Source organism: Lepidochelys kempii, chromosome 10 (genome assembly GCF_965140265.1).
Source record: "Lepidochelys kempii isolate rLepKem1 chromosome 10, rLepKem1.hap2, whole genome shotgun sequence".
Lineage (NCBI taxonomy): Eukaryota > Metazoa > Chordata > Testudines > Cheloniidae > Lepidochelys > Lepidochelys kempii.
In genome coordinates, this window is record NC_133265.1 from 76,044,449 (window position 1) to 76,064,281 (window position 19,833).

Below are 19,833 nucleotides of genomic sequence, written 5' to 3' on the forward strand. Positions count from 1 at the left end.
TCTACCAATGTGACATATGCCATCATGTGCCAGGAATGCCCCTCTGCCATGTACATTGGTCAAACTGGACAGTCTCTAAGTAAAAGAATAAATGGACACAAATCAGACGTCAAGAATTATAACATTCAAAAACCAGTCGGAGAACACTTCAATCTCTCTGGTCACTTGATTACAGACCTAAAAATGGCAATTCTTCAACAAAAAAACTTCAAACACAGACTCCAACGAGAGACTGCTGAATTGGAATTAATTTGCAAATTGGATACAATTAACTTAGGCTTGAATAAAGACTGGGAGTGGATGGATCATTACACAAAGTAAAACTATTTCCCCATGTTTATTTCCCCCCCCCGCCCCCACTGTTCCTCAGACGTTCTTGTCAACTGCTGGAAATGCCCCATCTTGATTATCACTACAAAAGGTTCCCCGCCCCTCCCCCCGCACCCCTCCTGCTGGTAATAGCTCACCTTACCTGATCACTCTTGTTACAGTGTGTATGGTAACACTCATTGTTTCATGTTCTCTGTGTATATAAAATCTCCCCACTGTATTTTACACTGCATGCATCCAATGAAGTGAGCTGTAGCTCACGAAAGCTTATGCTCAAATAAATTTGTTAGTCTCTAAGGTGCCACAAGTACCCCTGTTCTTTTTAATAGAAAGAACAAATCTCTACAACAGTAAGGAAATTCACTGCATCATTTAAACTAGCCTGAATAGCACAAGATGGGCCAAGAGCTGAAGATTTTGGATCCAGTCCTAGACATCCTCCAAATTCAATCCCAATATGGAGGTAAGGTCCAGACACAAAATTCAGATTTGGACTTCAAATTTTGGTGGTTTTCAGATCTAGTCTTTTGATTTGAGTTTATCTCTAGTCTATGAGGGTAAAATATTTACAGTCTGATTGATTGAATCTGAAACTTTAAGTGATTTTTATCCTTGCCACACTAACCTAGATATACTCAAACAGATTCTGGCCACTGCACTTGAAATTGCCTTTCATCAATATCTAAATACACTTTCTACTTGGGAATGTAATTATATTACCTTCTCTTCACCAGGAATGGAAAAAAACTCAGGAGATGATGAAGCTTGCTGCAAAAGTTTTTCATAGTAGGCCTCAGCTGCTTCTTGGATAACCTCAGGATTACTTGCTAAAATATCTACTGGATAAAGGTGTCCTATGGATAAAATAATACACAAGGTCATTTCTTTTGTAATGAAAGTAGCTACATACATTGTAAAACCCTGAACCTGCAAAAGGATCTGCGTGGATGGACCCTTATGCACCCCAATAGCCTTTTGTAGAATCACGGCCTAAAATGATAAGAGAATAAAATTGCATCTATCTTCTGATGTTATTTAAGCTCATTTTTGCAGTACAGAACCATGGCAGTATCAGCCCACATTTGCTGCCTTTCAGCTCAACAGGGACTTTGTTAAATGTCTGCAGATAATTCAGCCTCCTGCTCAACTTAGAGTGGGAGAGCACAGATCAAAGTGATTTTCTTAAAAATGCAGCCCCTGATTGTTAATGCTTATCTAAAAATAAAACAGGGGGAAATACCTCTTTGGTGCTTTTGCCATTTTTGGAAGGCCTTTTACAAGTCAGTCTATGGTCTGCTGTGTACAATTACAGCACCACTCTTTCTGTAGAGTCATTTCTATTGGTCATATTCATAATGATGAATATAATCCAGAGAAAAAGTAAAATATTTACTCTCAGAGGCATTCCCATAATAATTACTATCTTTTTATGCAATATATTTTAACTCATGGGCCTCACTGCTGCAAGATATTACTTAAAAATATAGGTTAGTAGTATACAATCGATATATATGAATAAGAATATTAATTTTCACACCATCTTAGATGCCAGTTATTACAAGGATATAAAATTCCACACATCAAGGTGTTAACCCACTGCCTGCAGGGGATCAGGAAACAATTGCTCCCTTTTATAATATAGTATAATTAACTAGATCCATTGGGCAATTCTTGGAGACTGAATATCCTGTGAGATGGATCAGTAGTTTTATGAAGTCTCCCACCACGAGAGGGCAATATTCCCAGGTTAAGGGGCTCACCATTGACTAACTCCATCTGCAACTGCTGCAAACCCAAAATGAATATAAAAAACAGTTCCACCACAAAGCTACGTTTAGGGGAAGTGGGTCTTAGCCTTGAATCCCCCTTCTTTTTGACAATGATATGCTCCCATATGGCAGTTCCCATTTAGGAGGATAAAGTGAAATAACAATTACATAGTTAGTAAGAAAGCATACACTAAGGAATATGTGGAAGGATGGTCTAGTAGTTAGAACACTGCCTGAGATTTGGGCAACCTGGGTTCAACTCCCTGCTCTGGCAAAGACTTCCTGAGTGACCTTGGACAAGGCACTGAGGTCTTGTCTACCACCCTGGAGCAAACATTCACCTGTGTTTTTTTAGTAAAATTCCTCGCAACCAATTCATACGTCAAACTAACCGGTCATTTGTTGTAAATTGGCTCACCCACTTTGAAAGTAGGTTAGTTCACTTCAGGATGAGTTAGTGCAGAAAAAGGTGTGTGTGGATACATCTGTCTTTCAGCGTAACTTCTGCCACTGGCAGTCCTCCCACTGCTATCCCACACTACATTGCTTCACACCTGGATCTACTTGTGTCTTTGTGTGCCTGCTACTACTCTGGAGTCATGTTGATCAGATGTCACCTTCCTGTTTAAATACTAGGTGTAGCTAGAAGTGACCCATTTGCAATTGTACATGCCTGGCGTCTTGTACCCTTCTCAGCATTACAGCAGCCGTGCCTCAAGCATCCGCATGGACTCATGGATTCCCTTGAGATCTGGAGAGACATGCTGGTCCAGTACCTCCTGAAGAGCAGCCGCCAGAGTGCCAAGCTACACAACATATAGCAAAGCAAATGATGGGAGGGATCACTCCCAAGATAAGTTTCAATGCCGCAACAAAGAAAAGGAGCTTTAGAAGAGTTCTTTAAAAAAAAAAAAAAAAAAAAAACCCTGTGTAGATGCACTGATTCAGAGGGAAGCAGATTGTGTCCACCCATCTGGCTTTAATTATTTTGGATAAATTAATCCACAAAAGCGTACGTGCAAAAACACAGTCCGCAAAAAAATCCTGGTGTAGACAAGCATAAGAACGACTATACTAGGTCAAACCAAACATCCATCTTGCCCAGTATCCTGTCTTCCAACAGTGGCTAATGCCAGGTGCCACAAAGGAAATGAACAGAACTGGCAACGTGATCTATCCCCTGCTGCCCACTCCCAGCTTCTGGCAAACAGAGGCAAGGGACACCATCCCTGCCCATCTTGGCTAACAGCCATTGATGGACCTATCCTCCATGAATTTATCTAGTTCTTTTTTGAACCCTGTTATAGTCCTGGCCTTCACATCATTCCCTGGCAAGAAGTTCCACAGGTTGACTGTGCATTGTGTGGCTTCAGGTCCTCCTCTTCAAACATGAGGATAAATATATTACCAATTGTTAGGCCAGGGCCACTTCTAGGTTTTTTGCCGCCCCAAACTCCGAGAGCGCAACTGCCCAAGCAAAAAAAAAAAAGGGGGGGTGGCTGGAATGCCGCCCAAGCAAAAAAATAAAAGGCAGGAACGCCACCCCTGGAATTGTGCCACCCCAATCATGTGCTTGCTTTGCTGGTGCCTAGAGCCAGTCCTGTGTTAGGCAATCAAATACTACCCTAATGGGGACTATATAAGTATGATAGAAAAATAATGTTTTCCCTATAAAAATAAGAACATAGGATCTGATGTCTCAGATCAAACTATTAGTTCATCAAGTCCAGTATCCTGACTCTGGCAGTGGTCAATACCCAATTTCTTAAAAATAATGTAAGAAACAAAAACCCATCATTCATTGATGTTCATTGCTATACAAGGGTGGTTAAAAACTCACTCCTGGCCTTTGCAAGCGATCAGCTTACATCCTGAAGTTTGATAGCAGTGCTATGTAGTCAGAATGCTGAACAGTAAATCTCTAAAGGCTGATGTGTAAATGTATTTTGTCACGTTTGTATCTAAGAAACAAAGGAAGATGCTCTCCAACATTGTGAAGTCAATTCACATTATAAAAATCCTAACCAGCAATTTGCAGAAAGAAGGCTTGCTGTAGTGGGCTCCCACATATGTACTTTGCAATAACAATCCATATAAGGAAAACAGGACATGTAGTATGTTAAAAACAAAATGAAGGATTATTATTAAATGCTCTGGTAAGTTATTTTTAAATACAGGAATGTCCTGTATGATTGTTTTCAATTACTTTTAAAAAAAATCTGTACATAAGGATTTAATTTTACCGGATGTGTGCTGACGACACATAAAGCAAGATATTGGGCCTTCCAAAATATGCAGCTGATAAACACAGCACTCACAATGCTATATCCTGCTACTTAATAAACAAACACGATTTTGCCTTCTTCCTCACAGAGAAAACACCTAGTATCTTTAAGTTACACTACCTTTTCCAGTACCTAGTAGGTCTGTATTGTAAGTTAAAAGTGATCATCTGGAGAGTTACGTAATCAAATAATGACACAAGCCAAAAATGGAAGCATTAAGTACTAATGCTGGTCAACATCTTATCATTACAGCCCTCTAGATGAGTCCCTTTTTTTCCCCTCAAATAAATAATTTGTTCAGTTAGTCTGTTCAACTCCCTCTTCGCTTTAGGTTGCAATTTTCAAAAGCACCAGCGGGAATCAGTACATGTTCCTCTGAAAGTCAACGGGACTTGTGCCCCTAATTCACTTAGGCACTTCTGAAAATCCCATCTTAAAAGTTTGGAAGTCTAGTTGCCAAATGCAGGTAGAGGAGAAGCCATCGGGTTAGTCTGGGTTTTCACTTTAACCTCTGTGAGCCTCAATCTTCCCAGGGGTGTAATGGTGGGGGAAATCACACTTACCTTACTTTATAAAGTACTTTCAAATGCACAACTGTAAAAGAGCTGCATAGTCCTAAGTATTATTATTATTAATAATAATTATTATTATGCATTTTATTCACAGCAAATAATTACTGCTGGCTAAAGTAAGAGGAATCAATCAAGATTTTAAAAATCTAATTGCCAGTTTCAGAAGAGTCTAACTTTGCTGCTTTCCTTTTAAAGCAATGTTTTCCTGTGGATGCCTTGGGCTTGAGGCCCCTTTCGGCAGCTCAGGAGACTGAGATCTTTAAGTTCCAAGGACAGCTTTATAAAACAAATTTAAATTACAGGATTTCATGACAGAATTTGATCCTATGCAGCAGCAGCAACAACAAAAGAGTACACTGTGCTAACCAAAGCTGAATGTTTTTTAAACAGGCAATGCACACAAAGGGTTACCAGCCAAAGGGGAAAAAAAGAGTCATAAAAAGGGGGCCTCCCGGCTGCAGCCACAGAGGAGGTACCATATAACCATAAGGAGAGTAAATTTAGAACGGGAGGCCTACTGCATTAGAGGGATTCCAGACATTCCAGCCTTAGCAATTCTGCAGAGCTGAAAGGGGCTGCCATCTTAAATAGCCAAAGCTGGTAAACAAGGTCATGACATCACATAGATTCTACAACAACAGTATCAACAAGAGCTTACAGGTAGGTATCAGCCTTGACCTTTTACATGGCAACTGCGCTTTTTTGTTTCTTTTTAAAAAAAGGGGGGAAATAAAAAAATATAGATAATCTTTTGATTACAAAGATATAAAGCTATATTGGCATTCAGATTTTTGTTTTGAGCATACATGGCTACTTTGGAAACAAATAGACAAAGTCACATTTTAAACTAAAAACAAAAAAGTGGTAATTTCATTTTGTTGCACTTTTTGTTCTCATAAAAAAGTCTGAGCCGGCTTCCCAGCTGGTGTAAATCACTGTGTCTCCGCTCCCGTCAATGAAGCGCCACTGATTCACACCAGCTGAGGATTTGATCCTTAAAATGAAAAGTAATAGTTAGACATGAATATAAAGCAAGCAGGCACTGCATAAGCTTCTCACATACTGCTCTGACAATGCTCCTTAAAACCTGACATGCAGCACTCCTTGTTACTGCTGCCTGGAATCCCATATAGCTCTGCAAATAACCTAAACTATCCTGGTTTCAGAGTAGCAGCCGTGTTAGTCTGTATTCGCAAAAAGAAAAGGAGTACTTGTGGCACCTTGGAGACTAACAAATTTATTTGAGCATAAGCTTTCATGAGCTACAGCATCCGATGAAGTGAGCTGTAGCTCACGGAAGCTTATGCTCAAATAAATTTGTTACTCTCTAAGGTGCCACAAGTACTCCTTTTCTTTTTGCTAAACTATCCTGTTTCAGTCTTGAACCCCAAATTCACCTCAGTTCTTTCCTGCAGCACCCCTCCTCCCAATACATACCCCTGCTATTCCAGCTTTGGTTTTTTCCAGAACAGAAATAGTTAACTGTGCTGAATTGTGTGGTGGTTTTGTGAAGTGAACAAATACCTCTCTCTTGGAGGGAAAACTGCAGCTAAACTCACTTCACCTGGGATCTAAAACAGATCATAACATAGGTTTCTAGATGAGAAATGATAACATGCGTAAGATCTATTTTTAAAGCCATAGCTCTAGTCACTTGTAGGATGGGAGATTATTTTTCATCTTGAACTAAAATTGTGATGTTTTGTACATTAAACACAGACCTCATCACTACTGAACCAAAAAGAATTTCACTGCATGGGTTGAAGTAAGCAGGAAATAGTTTTCCGTAGCCAAAATAATTTATTCTTCTCAGCACAACAGAAAACACATGCTGCACCCTCATGTATGTGAAATTCCACAAATGAAACTATAAGTAGTTATTATACTGAAGGTAAACCAAATCCCCACAATCAATACAATGGTTATAAGGATTCAGTCTAACTTGCACAATCAGAGAAAAGTGATGGTAACATTATGCAGCTTAATCCGGATTCCTAGCACAGATAATTTAAATAGTAATTTTATATTATTTATAACCCCATCACATGAAGATAATGTTGCAGCAGTATTAAACCACCCTTTTCAAGAGCTCTTTAATTACTCTAGTTTATTCAGTTTACGGGATCTCATGTTTTTATACACTAATTTTGTTAATTTATCACTGCATAGTTACTAATTACTCTGCCGATTAGCTGGATCTTTCTGTTACAAAAACTGATGCTAGTTTTATCTAAAAGTTAGTACATATTGTCAATATCACCTTTTTCTGCATGAGCATTAATCCAATATATCTTTTAACTATCACATAAAAAACACCTGCCTTATCTTCAGTTAGAGCAATCTATTACTGTATCCACAACCTGGTTTCCTTAACAAGTTGGTAATAAAATTGTTTCAGCTTCAGACATATCAAAGAGCTAATTAAGATACCTTAAATACTGATCGTACTCCTAAGAAAGCTTTATTTGTTGAATGGAGCATTTCAAGCATTATACCTGTTTGATGCAGTAGTATTTCAGAAGACTGTTTGTTGCAGTATAATTGAAAAGCAAACAAACACCAGCCTTAGTGTAGATAAAGAATTAAAAATCAGTGTACTGTACTAAGTTTCAGAGTAACAGCCATGTTAGTCTGTATTCGCAAAAAGAAAAGGAGTACTTGTGGCACCTTAGAGACTAACCAATTTATTTGAGCATGAAATATGGAACGCTTCACGAATTTGGATGACACGCAAATTCATGAAGCGTTCCATATTTCATGCTCAAATAAATTGGTTAGTCTCTAAGGTGCCACAAGTACTTCTTGTACTGTACTAAGTAATTAATCATGTCCCCTGTGATTGCTGTTACTCCTTCTGCAAACAGGTTGTAGAGAACTATACTATATGCATTTATTAAGAACTGCACAATTAAAAAGTGCCCTTAGTAATCAAGGAACGTTTACATAACTGAGAGTAAAAACTATCAATATGTGAACGTACACACACACACACACTCCAATATCATTCATTTTCTCTCACACATACACATGAAAGAGAAAAGCTTGAAAATGTGAGTCTTAACGGCTCAGAAACGAAAAGCAAATAAAAAGAACCCAACATTTATTATTTTTTAAAGCTTACAATTTTTAAGACAGTATCATTTGGGGGGGGGGACCTAACTCATTTTTGAACTCTTGGGGATGGCAATACAGTAGAACCTCAGAGTTACGAACACCAGAAGTTGCAAACTGACCAGTCAATCACACACCTCATCTGGAAGCAGAAGTACACAATCAGCAGCAGAGACAAATAAAAAAAGCAAATACAGTACAGTACTGTGTTAAATGTAAACTACTAAAAAAAGGGAAAATTTACAAAAAAGATTTGACAAGGTAAGGAAACTGTTTCTGTGCTTGTTTCATTTAAATTAAGATGGTTAAAAGCAGCATTTTTCTTCTGAACAGTAAAGTTTCAAAGCTGTATGAAGTCAATGTTCAGTTGTAAACTTTTGAAAGAAGAACCATAACATTTTGTTCAGAGTTACAATCTCTATCCCTGAGCTGTTCGTAACTCTGAGGTTCTACTGTGTTGCTTTCAAAAAAAGAGGGGGGAGTCTTATTTTTATGCTAATGTGATCAGCAATAAACAATCAGGGTGAGATATATGCAGAAATCCACAATATACAGGAGATTTATTTTAAGTTTCCCTGTCAGTATCAGGAGTCCTTATATCCTTGGGCATAAAAGTATTTTAAACTTATTGTTCTTAACACAAACCACTTTGCAGCTTCATTCTCTTTTCTTGTGAACTAATCATTTGTCCAGGTATCTGTGATGGTTAAATATGCACATAAATTTAGGTGAACTGACACAGAAAAGATTATGTACATCACATTAATATTTAGGAGGGAATAGTCCTGTGATTAGAACAGGGGACTGGGAATCAGGACATCAGGGTTCTATTCCTGACACTGGCTGGATGTGTGACCTCAGCCGATCGTTTAAATGCCTATTGCCTATAGTTTAAATGCATGTAATACCTACCTCATTACAGGCTTAATCTATTAATGCCTGTAGAACACTTGCAGATCTTTGGATTAAAAGTGCTATATACAAAGGCATAGGAGTACAGTAATATTAATATATACTATAAAGAGCCCTCTTCCCTCCCCTCTATAGACTGTCCTATCTATACTATATGCAGTGTTATTGCCACCCACTTGTCTCTCTCTAATATCCATACTGTGGCTGCAATAATGTGACCCTTCCTAGGTTCCAGAGAGAAGTGACTTTTTTGCTCTTCTAAACGATGCACATATGAATACTGTGCCTTGCCATTAACCTCTCACAGGAGCAGAAGCACTGTGTTTAAACAGCAGCACTGGGTACCATGTACCAAGTCTTATTCATTGCTTTAATTGAGCTTGAACAGTTCTAAGCATGTGGTTATCATTAGGCTACCATATTTGTTTAACCTTTCAAAGGAAGGAAGAGGTCCTTGGCATGTTACCGGGAGTACATGCAGAACCTGACTCTCATATCCTGAATTTAATTGAGCAACTACATGTCAAAAACCCAAGTTCTAGTGTAAATGAAACCTCCAGTAACACCGTAACAATGAGCAATAGAGCTGGTGGATAAATACTGTGGTGTGATATCTGTCCAACATGGCATGGCAGCCCTTAACCACATGCTGTACATCATTAACAGGAACAGTGTTCTTTCACACTGCATTACTTTTCACCCATTTGTCACAGGATAACCTGGGAACTTACAGAAAAAATGTTTATTGGTTTTAATGGATTTTTATGTAATACCATCCCTGTACTATTTTCCATTAGCATTTTGACAATGAAGAGTACTTCAGGAGGGCAAACAAAATATGAGTTTCTGTCTAAAAGGCATTGCTCTGTGAAATTCAGTAAGTGAAAGTGCTCTGGCAGTAAATAATTATAATCCAATTTCTGATTAAGTGGCTGGACGGTTTAAATAGATGAGTTCTATTTAAGCAACTGCCCCCATTGTATCAGTTCAACAAATGGACTAGATAAGGGTTATGCATCCCAAACACAGGAGGCTATGGTATCAGGGAGCCCATTCATGTTCAAAGGATTTTGCTACTGCCTAGAAAGGTTATGCCTAGCAGAGGTGCAAATGGACATAGGCAAAGGATAGATGGACCTGATCCATGAGGTGCTACGCACCTTCAATTCTCATTTATATCAGTGGAATCTGAGTGCACTCAGCACCTCAGAGAATCAGGCCCTGTATATCAAGCATTTTATTTCCTAGAATTTACAAGAGTGATCAGAAGCTTGTGAAACAGAATTAATATTTAATCAATTTTAATTCAAACTAACTATTTTTTCCTCCTTTGTAAGAAAAACTGCATCTACAACAACATATTTACTCCTGAGTTTCATAGTATTTTAAATTTAAATATTAAACTCTAGGAATCTGGGTATAAAATGATAGGACTAAGACAGGAGCTTATTCGATCTTAAAGTTAACGTGCACTGTCCCAGCCCCCTGTACGTTTTACCATGAATATTCCAGCTGCATCTATTTTTCTTCAAACCATTCATTGCAGCAGTGCTACATTTAAAAAAGAAAAACACAAAAACCACACCCAACTCACAGCACAAATCGAAATCCATTTGTGTAAGCATGCTACCTCCTGTCATATCACATAAAACCCAATATCTGAACTGACAAGCTTTGTACAAAGTTCCACTCTGAAGTAATTGAAAAAGGCTGAGGTATTATGCCTCAGAAAACAGGATTTATAAATAAAAATGTTGACACACCCTTAAACTATGGAAGTGTTACCACATACAGCTATAGTGTAGCAGCAAAGAGTGACTGAACATTTCACTCTCTTTGCAAAGAGTTTAGAGATGTAAGATGGAGAGCGGGGGAGGGGTGCAGAATAAGGTGGGGGGAGAGAGATATCTCAGAGTGGGTCAAAGGAGATGCAGGCCTGAAAAGTAGCAGCATCCAAGGTAGTAACTATAAAGCATTTTTTCTCCCTCACACCAGACTTACAGCAGTGAAACTCCATTGACTTCTGTGGGACTAGCCTCTGTCACGCTGGCAAACCAGCTCTTGCCAAGGCTTTAGGCCTCAGCTGAGCACTGACAAATTCACTTCTGGAAAGCAGTCCGTTTCACCTGGGTGTTAGTATGGTTAAGATGGGTATTGGACTTATAACCATGTGTTTAGACTCTATGAAATGCTTGTAAATTGCTGCATGCATTAATCTCACTTATAATATCTATATCACATGCTATAAGATAATATTTAAGTTTTTGCTTTATAACTATAAAAAATGTTTGCCCTGAAACTGTCAACCTGTCAGAAAGGATTATCTCCTGCTCGTTAAGAAGGCTATCAAAACTAAATGGGTCATTGTGGGACATCACAAAATAAAGTCTTTGTTAATTGCCCTTTCACACCCATGAAGAGGCTATGTGCAAAAGAGATTGTCCCGTCAGCTTGAATTCTGGAAGAAGAAAATAAAGATAGTGAACAGGAAAATTTGTCATCTCTTTTGCTGTTTGGACTCTCACAGAGCCAAAGCCACTAAACAGAAGCAGAGATCCCCAGGGTCAACCTGGGTTAGCCCTAAACAGAGCCTGCACTAGGCATAAGCAGACTAAGCAATTGCTTAGGGCCCCAAGCAGCTCAAGGGGGCTCCCATTCACTTTTTATTATTATTAAGGCTAGGAGTCAGTCACAGATTCAGTGATTTTACGTGACCTCCACGACTTCAGCCCCGGGTGGCAGGGCTCTGGCTGTCAGTGTTGGGGAAGAGGGGCAAAAATATTCCTGCTTAGGGCCCCCAATGGGCTAGCAACAACTCTGGCCCTAAAAGACATTCAGTGCTGACAGATTGCTACAACTCTGTCACCTTTTGCAACCATCAACTGTAACTCATTTGTGTATATATGTTTGCCAGCTTTAACATGTAAATAACTCTCTCGTTTCTTTTTCCTCATTAATAAATCCATAGTTATGTTACTATAGGATTGGCTACCTGCATTGTCTTTGGTATGAGATCTGAGATACAAATTGGCCGAGGGCAGGACCAGCTCTAGGTTTTTTGCTGCCCCAAGTAAAAAATTCGCCATCCCAAGCTCCGAGAGCGCAACTGCCCAAGCAAAAAAAAAGGTGGCCGGAATGCCGCCCCTTGAAATGTGCAGTCCCAAGCACATGCTTGGTTTGCTGGTGCCTAGAGCCAGCCCTGACTGGAAGTAAGTGACTGGTTTCTTGGGACTGAAAACAACCTGAATCTTTTGTGATCTTTGGTGGATAACAACCAACTATCACTAAGTCCCACTTTCCAGGGTGGCAACATAGCTTAGAATGCCCAAGGTGATTGTCTGTAACTCCATCATAAGACTGTTATAGCTCTTCAGGGGTTCAAATTTGTTACTGAGTTGGTCAAATCTTATTGTGGAACATACAACCATTTAGGGGTGTCTGCCCTGCTTTTTGACACTCTGACCTGAGGTTGGTATTCACATTCGTGAACTGCTCCAGACAGGGTGACACCCTCAATATACCCCTATATAAGCACAGTGAGAATTGGGTCCTTAATATCTACTGCCTCCCACAGAGCCCAGGAATGTGTGGAAAATTCTCAGGGCCATACTCTTATCTCAGTTACACTCCTGAAGTAAAGGGTGGTACTCCAAATGTACAATGGTGTTACTGGTGTCTGGCTCTCAGAGTATAAACTAAAAAAGGGATGGGGGGGTGAGTTGGGAAATAATGGAATGTATAACTGAAAGATTTTCTGGACAGAGAGCATGAGAGAGGCTCAGTCCTTTACCATCACAGACAGATAAGATAGATGGAAGAAAGAAAGGAGGCTGAAGGACAAAACCTACACCTGAAGAGACAAGAAGAAGACAAATCCTCCCATAGTGATGAAAAGGAAAAAGCAGGAAGACAGGAATTGACATCTGAGTTTGGAAAGCAGTCCAGTTTGGAGATGCTTTTGTCCATAAGGGAGATGCTAGAAAGATCACCACTCAAAAATATTTGAAAAAAACAAAAACAAAAAATACCAATCCATATTTTAAAGCCACGTAGCATTTAAAATTACTGCAGAGCCACCCTTCCCTGCTTGCTAGCTGAGATTGGGGCTAGCAGTTGACATTACATTCAATGCAGTTCCTCATTACTATCATTATTCATACAGTGCCATGGAGCAATACAGATACGAAAGAGGCAATAAGCCAGATTTTCAGTGGTACCAAGCAATCTCAACTCCCCAGTCATTTCAGCTGAGTGTTGGATGCTCAGCCCCTTTGAAAAATCAGGCTTAACACATGCCTGGTTCAAAGAATTTATAATCGAATGCCTCGATCATGTAAGTTACCAAATACCTCATAGGTGGTGTTGAACACCCTCCACTCCAAATTACTCGCAAGAATCAATCTTTAAACTAGATTCCTTTCAAAATTAAAATGCATTTAATTTGAGCAGGAGAGGGAAGGAAAAGAAACATTCTTCCCCAATGTTTTTCCATGCCTTACAGTCATCCGGACATTTTGATGCTGTCAATTTTTATTATATGAAAGTGAATACCTGTGCTACCCATATCATAGCTCTCTGAGCCTGTCCTGAATTTCTTGCTTCAATGAACAGCTGCATGTAGTGGAATGAAATGTGTAAATATCTCTATTGTTTTCCTGTGCTTTTGTGTCAGCTGTTCGATGTCTTTGAAACTGTGCCAAAACCACCACAGTATTTTTTTTTTTAAAGGGGCTGGTGGGAATGGTTTCGCTCTGTGCTGTCTGTGCACTTGACATCAAATATGAGGTTCTTTAAATTTGGTTTCCACAGACTCATCTAAAAGGACCACTTCTGGTGGTTAAAAATGCAAAAGGTTTTGATTGTAGTGCCTTGACAAACAGCCAAAGATCTGATGTGGGGAAAAAACACAGCAAAATAGTTATGACCAGAATGGAAAAAACAAGGAAAAACACATGGCTTGATTTCAGAGCAGAAAATTGACTTAGGCTTTGCATAAACGACAGCATACCTCCAAGCTTGCTGATCTCCAGTCTGCCTTGAAAAAGAGAACATACAGTCTAAAAGCAGAGCCTATTAAAGGCATAATGTTTCTAAACAGCATCTGTTACGTACTAATAAGCATTACTTAAAGGACACAGGCCTTAAATTGCTACCAAACGTGCACTTATCTGAAACTGCTGCAAGGCAATCTTTACAAAAACATCACGTGACACCAAGGGAATCTGAATGATACAAAATGGAATTTTTATTTAATTTGGCTTGATGTTGTAACACAGCAAAAAACATGGAGGCATTCTCTGAGATTTTGTGAAGCTGTTTGTAGAACTTCACAGGAATGAATTACAAGTAAGAATTATGTCTGTGGAGCTGTTTGCCATCTGTTCTCAGTAATACTGCAAAGACCAGTCACGAGACTTCAGTTTCAAAGGTTAAAAATGCAACATTTTTAAGCATCCCTTGACCTCTTGGTAACTGAGCAGGAGACTGTGTACTTTGGATATGTGTGACCCAAGGGGCTGCCAGTCACTTTGCAAAGGCAACATAAAGTACTGTGTGTTGCCACAGAAAAAGCTCAGGAACCTCTTAGTTTTGCCACTGTCAGCGGATGTGGAAAATTCATACTGACCTGGTTTCTAACACATCTGATGTTGCAAATACAGATCTGGAGCTTTAAAATTCCACCTGTCCTGCAGCAAATCTCCTGCACAGGAAGGTAAACTCTATTGATTAACATGGATTTCATGAAAAAAATCTTTCCGCAGGACAGGTGTAATTTTAAGGCTCCTTTACTGTAACTGTTAAACTAGATACACAGATTAGTCATTTAGTAACTATCACTAAGGCCCCAGGATTATATGCTGTATTACCCACAAAAATGCCCTTCCCAGAGCCTATGGTACGTGCAAACCTCAGGGCTCCTTGAAGAAAAAAAGAAAAGAAAAAAAAACTACATGAGAGCAGACTGTATTTAAAATAATTAGCTGAAGTTCCAGGTGAGCAGCTGGTTCATTTCTCAATGTTAGGGTTGGCACAGGATCTACACAAAGGGCAAATAGGTTTAATTTTAGATGGACAGGCCTGCAAGCCTTATTATTCACATGAACAACCTTTATTGTCACTTGAAGTCAATGGGATTATTTTGGGAGTAAGAGTTGCAAGATCAGACAGCAAGAACACTTAAAGTTGTAGCATCTCAGTCATAGAGCAATGTAAGATAAAAAAAAACACAGCATGAGAAAGCAAAGCTAAAGGCTGGCTCCAATACATTCAGAGACTTCATTTTTTATTGCACCACTTGCCAATTGCTGCTGAATTCTTTTTTAAGCTCAAGGATGTGCAGTCAAAGAAATAAGACAGAACTGTAACAATAGCTAGAAACACTAAAATCTTTTCTTGAAGAGAGAGGGGATTGGGGTGGGGTGAGGAAAGAACCATTCAAAACACATGACTTGGAGCAATACAAAATGAAGCGGGGGAAATGTTTACAAAACCTAAAGTGCTTAGCAGCACAAGATTTGTCTGGACAAGGAACACCAAGTTGCATTCATCTGGAGATACTTCATTTAAAAGCATCAGCAGAGTAGCGAGTCTTCCAAAAAAGCCAATATCATCATTACAAATGTTTGACTTTCATAAGTGGCTGATAGGAGAAAAAAATAGGGTAATCTGATTTCAGCACATTTAGACACAAGCATTAGAAGAACTAATGAACATCATCATAATTATTTTACTGAAGAGGATGAAGTAGGTGCTTTAGACAAATGGCAGCAACTTAAAATGTCTTTCAGAAGATAAATTCCCTTTCTCTCCATTTACCTGTTAGCTTGACAAATTAAAAAAGCACAGTGCAGAGACAGAGCATGAGAGAAAGCAGTGCAACAGTTAACCGAGGTGATGCAATCGGCCCTTATCCAAGGGAGTGCATGAACAGAGCTTCTTGGAAATGCTCTTAGTCAAATATAAACCAAGAACACTATTCACACTCAAGACTCTCTTGGAGATCCACTACTGAGCATACACAAAGGCCCACCTATCTCAAAATCATATCCATTACCAAGCATCAAATGCTAGATTGATTATTGTTTCGCTTACAGCTATAGATCTAAATTAGTATCTATTTTAGGGCAAAAGAAACTTGCCACACATATCAGCATTATTTTTTTTTCCATTCTCTCTGTCAGCCTCTGCTGGGGAGAGAGACTCTTTAGCCTGCTACTAGAAATATTTGTAATTCATTTTTGCTTATTTTTTTTCAAATTTCCAAACATTACTTTACAACAAATATTTCTACTTCTTCTGTTATTTGTCATTCCATTCACCAGCGATTAACAAAGGATAAACTCTGCAACAATATGCAGGAAAGGCTCCATATATCTCATTCCATATCATACTAATCGAATTAGCTACTGTCTTGTGGCCAAGAGACAACATAGTTACTACTCTGTTCTCCATTATTCTTGATTCCTTTACTTCCTCTTAAAGCAAAAGTGAAGTTTTGATTGGAGGATTATAGCACTGCCTTTAGCATGAGACTCAAACCTTGGAATTATGATTTGAAGATTTTTTTATATATACTGTGTTCCCTCTGTTCCTCTTTACTGTCTCTCCTGTGTTCATTTACTAAACCACAGTACCACTATATTCATTCATAGGGCTATAAACACACTAAAGGACCAGGTGTGTGAAGGAAGTGGTGCCATTTTGACAGTGCTATTTTTCTGACTGTAACTGCTTTCTAATCCAAACCCCATCGCAGTAAAGGGAAGTCTTCCCATTTACTTCCATGGATTTTGAATCAGACTGTAAGACCAGAAAAAATTAACACCTTTGGACCCAGAAAAAGTCTCATGGGAACTTTGCAATAAAAACCAAAGACACCTAGAGTCAAACTGTGACTGCACAGGAACTGAGCGAAATTTCCTAGGCACGCACAAACTTGTTGCTGTGTGTTTTGGTAATTTATAGAAAACCTGAAGTCAGATCTTTAAATCTAGCTAGACGTTGCCAATCAAGTGGTCAACCCGGTAATACCATACAAAATACACACACACTATTGAAAAACAGCATCCTTAATAAACAGCATGTCTGGTGTGATAACTTATGTAGGGACCAGCAGACTTCTGTGGAAGTGGCTGGTTAACATGCTGCTGGAAGTTAATCTTGGTCCTCTTCCAGCCAGCTCAGCTCAGAGCAGATTGTGAGAGGCAGTCACTCACAAAGCCCCACCAGAGGGATTTGTTGTGGCTGGGTAGTGCCCAGAAGTTTAATATTGTTTCAGGTCCAGCCTGGTAGCATCATTAAAGCTCAGTCTAGGAGCCTGCCTGGGAACGGGGGGAAGGGACAGCAATGCCAGGGAGCAAGGTGAGGGCAGAGGTGGGGCACTGAAAGAAGCAGGGATAAGACCAGGAGAATATAAGTGGGCATTGGAAAAAGGAGTAGGAAGGAAGGGGGTATAAGACAGAAAAGGACACAGGAGAGCAAAGGGCCTTTGTACCCACAGGAGAGGCAGTGCCAGGGCTGGAGGAAGGGAGTGCAGTGCTGTGCGGGTAGGCAATGCCAGGGCTGGAGAAAAGGAGACAGTGCCATGCAGGATGGATGGGCAGTGCCAGGACTGGGGGAAGAGGGGCAGGGCCATGCGGGGGGCAGGGCCAGGCTGAAGGAAAGGGGACAGTGCTCTGCAGGGGGACAGTGCAAGGACTGAAGGAAGGGGGGCAGTGCCAGGGCAGGAGGAAGGGAGGCAATACTGTGCAGGGGGAGGAGGCAGTGCCAGGGTAGGAGGAAGGGGGAAAGAGCCGTCCGGGGGGGGGGCACTGTCAGAGGTAAGGGAGCAGTGGGGGAGGGAGGGCAGAGCCGTGCGGGGAGCAGGGGGGGGTCACTGTCGGGAGCAGGGGAGGAGGAGGGAGCAGTGCCACACGGGGGGTGGGCACTGTCGGGGGCAGGGAAGCAGTGCCACGCGGGGGGGTGGGCAGGGGGGTGGGCACTGTCAGGAGCAGGGGGGCAGTGCCGGAGGAGGAGCAGTGCCACGCGGGGGGGTGGGCAGGGGGGTGGGCACTGTCAGGAGCAGGGGGGCAGTGCTGTGCGGGGGGTGGGGGCACTGTCGGGGGCAGGGGAGCAGTGCCGGAGGAGGAGCAGTGCTGGGCAGGGGGGTGGGCACTGTCAGGAGCAGGGGGGCAGTGCTGTGCGGGGGGTGGGGGCACTGTCGGGGGCAGGGGAGCAGTGCCGGAGGAGGAGCAGTGCCACGCGGGGGGGTGGGCAGGGGGGTGGGCACTGTCAGGAGCAGGGGGGCAGTGCTGTGCGGGGGGTGGGCACTGTCGGGGGCAGGGGAGCAGTGCCGGAGGAGGAGCAGTGCTGGGCAGGGGGGTGGGGGCACTGTCGGGGGCAGGGGAGCAGTGGGGGAGGGGGGGCAGAGCCATGTGGGGGGGTCACTGTTGGGGGCAGGTGGGGAGAGGGCACAGTGCCGGGGACGGGCAGCGTCGGGGGCAGGGGAGGAAATGCCCTGCGGGGGGCTCACTGTCAGGGACAGGGGGGCAGTGGAGGAGGGGAGGCAGTGCCGTGAGGGGGGGGGGTCACTGTCAGGGAGGAGGAACAATGCCGTGCGGGGGGGGGACACAGTTGGGGGCAGGGGGGACAATGAAGTGCGGGGGGGTGGGGGCACTGTCGGGCGGGGTGGGGGGAGGGGAGCAGTGCCGGGCGGGGTGGGGGGCAGGGAGGGGGCGGTGCCGGGCGGGGGCAGAGAAGCTGTGAGGGGCGGGCGGGCGGCCGCGGGCTCCCTGCTCCCTCTTACCGGCCGCGGCTCTTCCTGTTTCCTCAGCTTCCATCACTTCCTCCGAGCCGGCCTCCTCCGCTCCCGGCCGGGCCCTCCCGGGACAGCCCTGGGCCCCGCTGCCCGCCCCCCCTGCGGCCCAGCACAGAGCGGCCCTCCGACCTCCTCTCCCCGCCCCCCCGGCCCGGCTCTGGCCCCCCCCCCAGCACAGACCTGCCCCCCCCCAGCCTCCCCAACCCCACCCCGAACAGCTTCCCCAGTAGAGACCGAGAGACCCACCCCAGCATAGCCAAGGAGCCGGGGGTAGACACGCACCTTGGATACTGGGTATCAGGCGACCACCACTGAGCCCTGAACGGCACCTAAATTCCCCTGAGACTCGAGCCTGAAAGGGACAGGTTTAATTTTAAATTTTTCTTCATTTGCCCCCGTTGAGATTTTCCAAAATCAACATGGATTTCTTAAAGGGGCCAAGCTAATCCAATTCTGTGTTTTTAAACAAAAAAAGTTCTCTTCCAAATTTTGTCCAGCTCTACATGTTAGATAAATGGAAAGGTTTAATTAATTCCAATTTATTAACCGTTTTAAAAGTTGGACATAGCACCTGCCAACATCAAGCAATAAAAAAAAAAAGTTGAGCGATACTCCAGAAGTAAAAAGTGAACATATATTTCCTAATGATGGACCTAGTTCACTTCCTGTTACCTTCAACAGCAAAAAGACTCAGTTCAGGACTCAGGTCCTGGAAATTCTTCTATACAGGCAGAATGGTATTGCAGAGAATATGCTCTTTTTCCATCCGACAGTTCAAGATTTTCTTTTACACTTCTCAAACAAACGCATAGTCAAATCTTCAAGGCAATAACCAGCCAAAGCTTTCATAACTGAGCTGCTTTTTACCTCAAGATGAATGCCAGCTCAATTGTATTTGTGTAGAGTAATAGAAGAAACAGTCAGTGGTTAACTGAGTCAGCCATGTGTGTGATTTGGGTATGTACTGCTACAGATGTGTATACATACATGGAAGTGTAAATCTCAAGGCTATGATGAGACATCCATTAGGTGTTAGGGAGTAACCTTAGCTTCAGCTG

At 41.9% G+C, this 19,833-nt stretch overlaps 1 protein-coding gene across 4 annotated transcripts in view; it reads right to left on the minus strand.

Moving 5' to 3' along the window:
* LOC140895066 (protein FAM169B-like) overlaps window positions 1-19,157 on the minus strand; it is a 51,877-nt gene extending 32,720 nt beyond the window's left edge. For 2 of the 4 annotated variants that reach the window (XM_073304250.1, XM_073304252.1), the window contains exons 1-2: window positions 18,764-18,884; window positions 1,051-1,184 (exon numbers count right to left, since the gene is read on the minus strand). In XM_073304250.1, the coding sequence (XP_073160351.1) occupies window positions 1,051-1,184; window positions 18,764-18,797 (168 nt within the window). In that variant the 5' untranslated portion in view covers window positions 18,798-18,884. Of the gene's footprint in view, window positions 1-1,050; window positions 1,185-2,772; window positions 2,906-13,530; window positions 14,007-18,763; window positions 18,885-19,057 lie in introns of those variants that run through there. The other 2 variants (XM_073304253.1, XM_073304251.1) reach the window with 2 other exon arrangements.
* Between the last annotated feature and the right edge of the window lie 676 nt (window positions 19,158-19,833).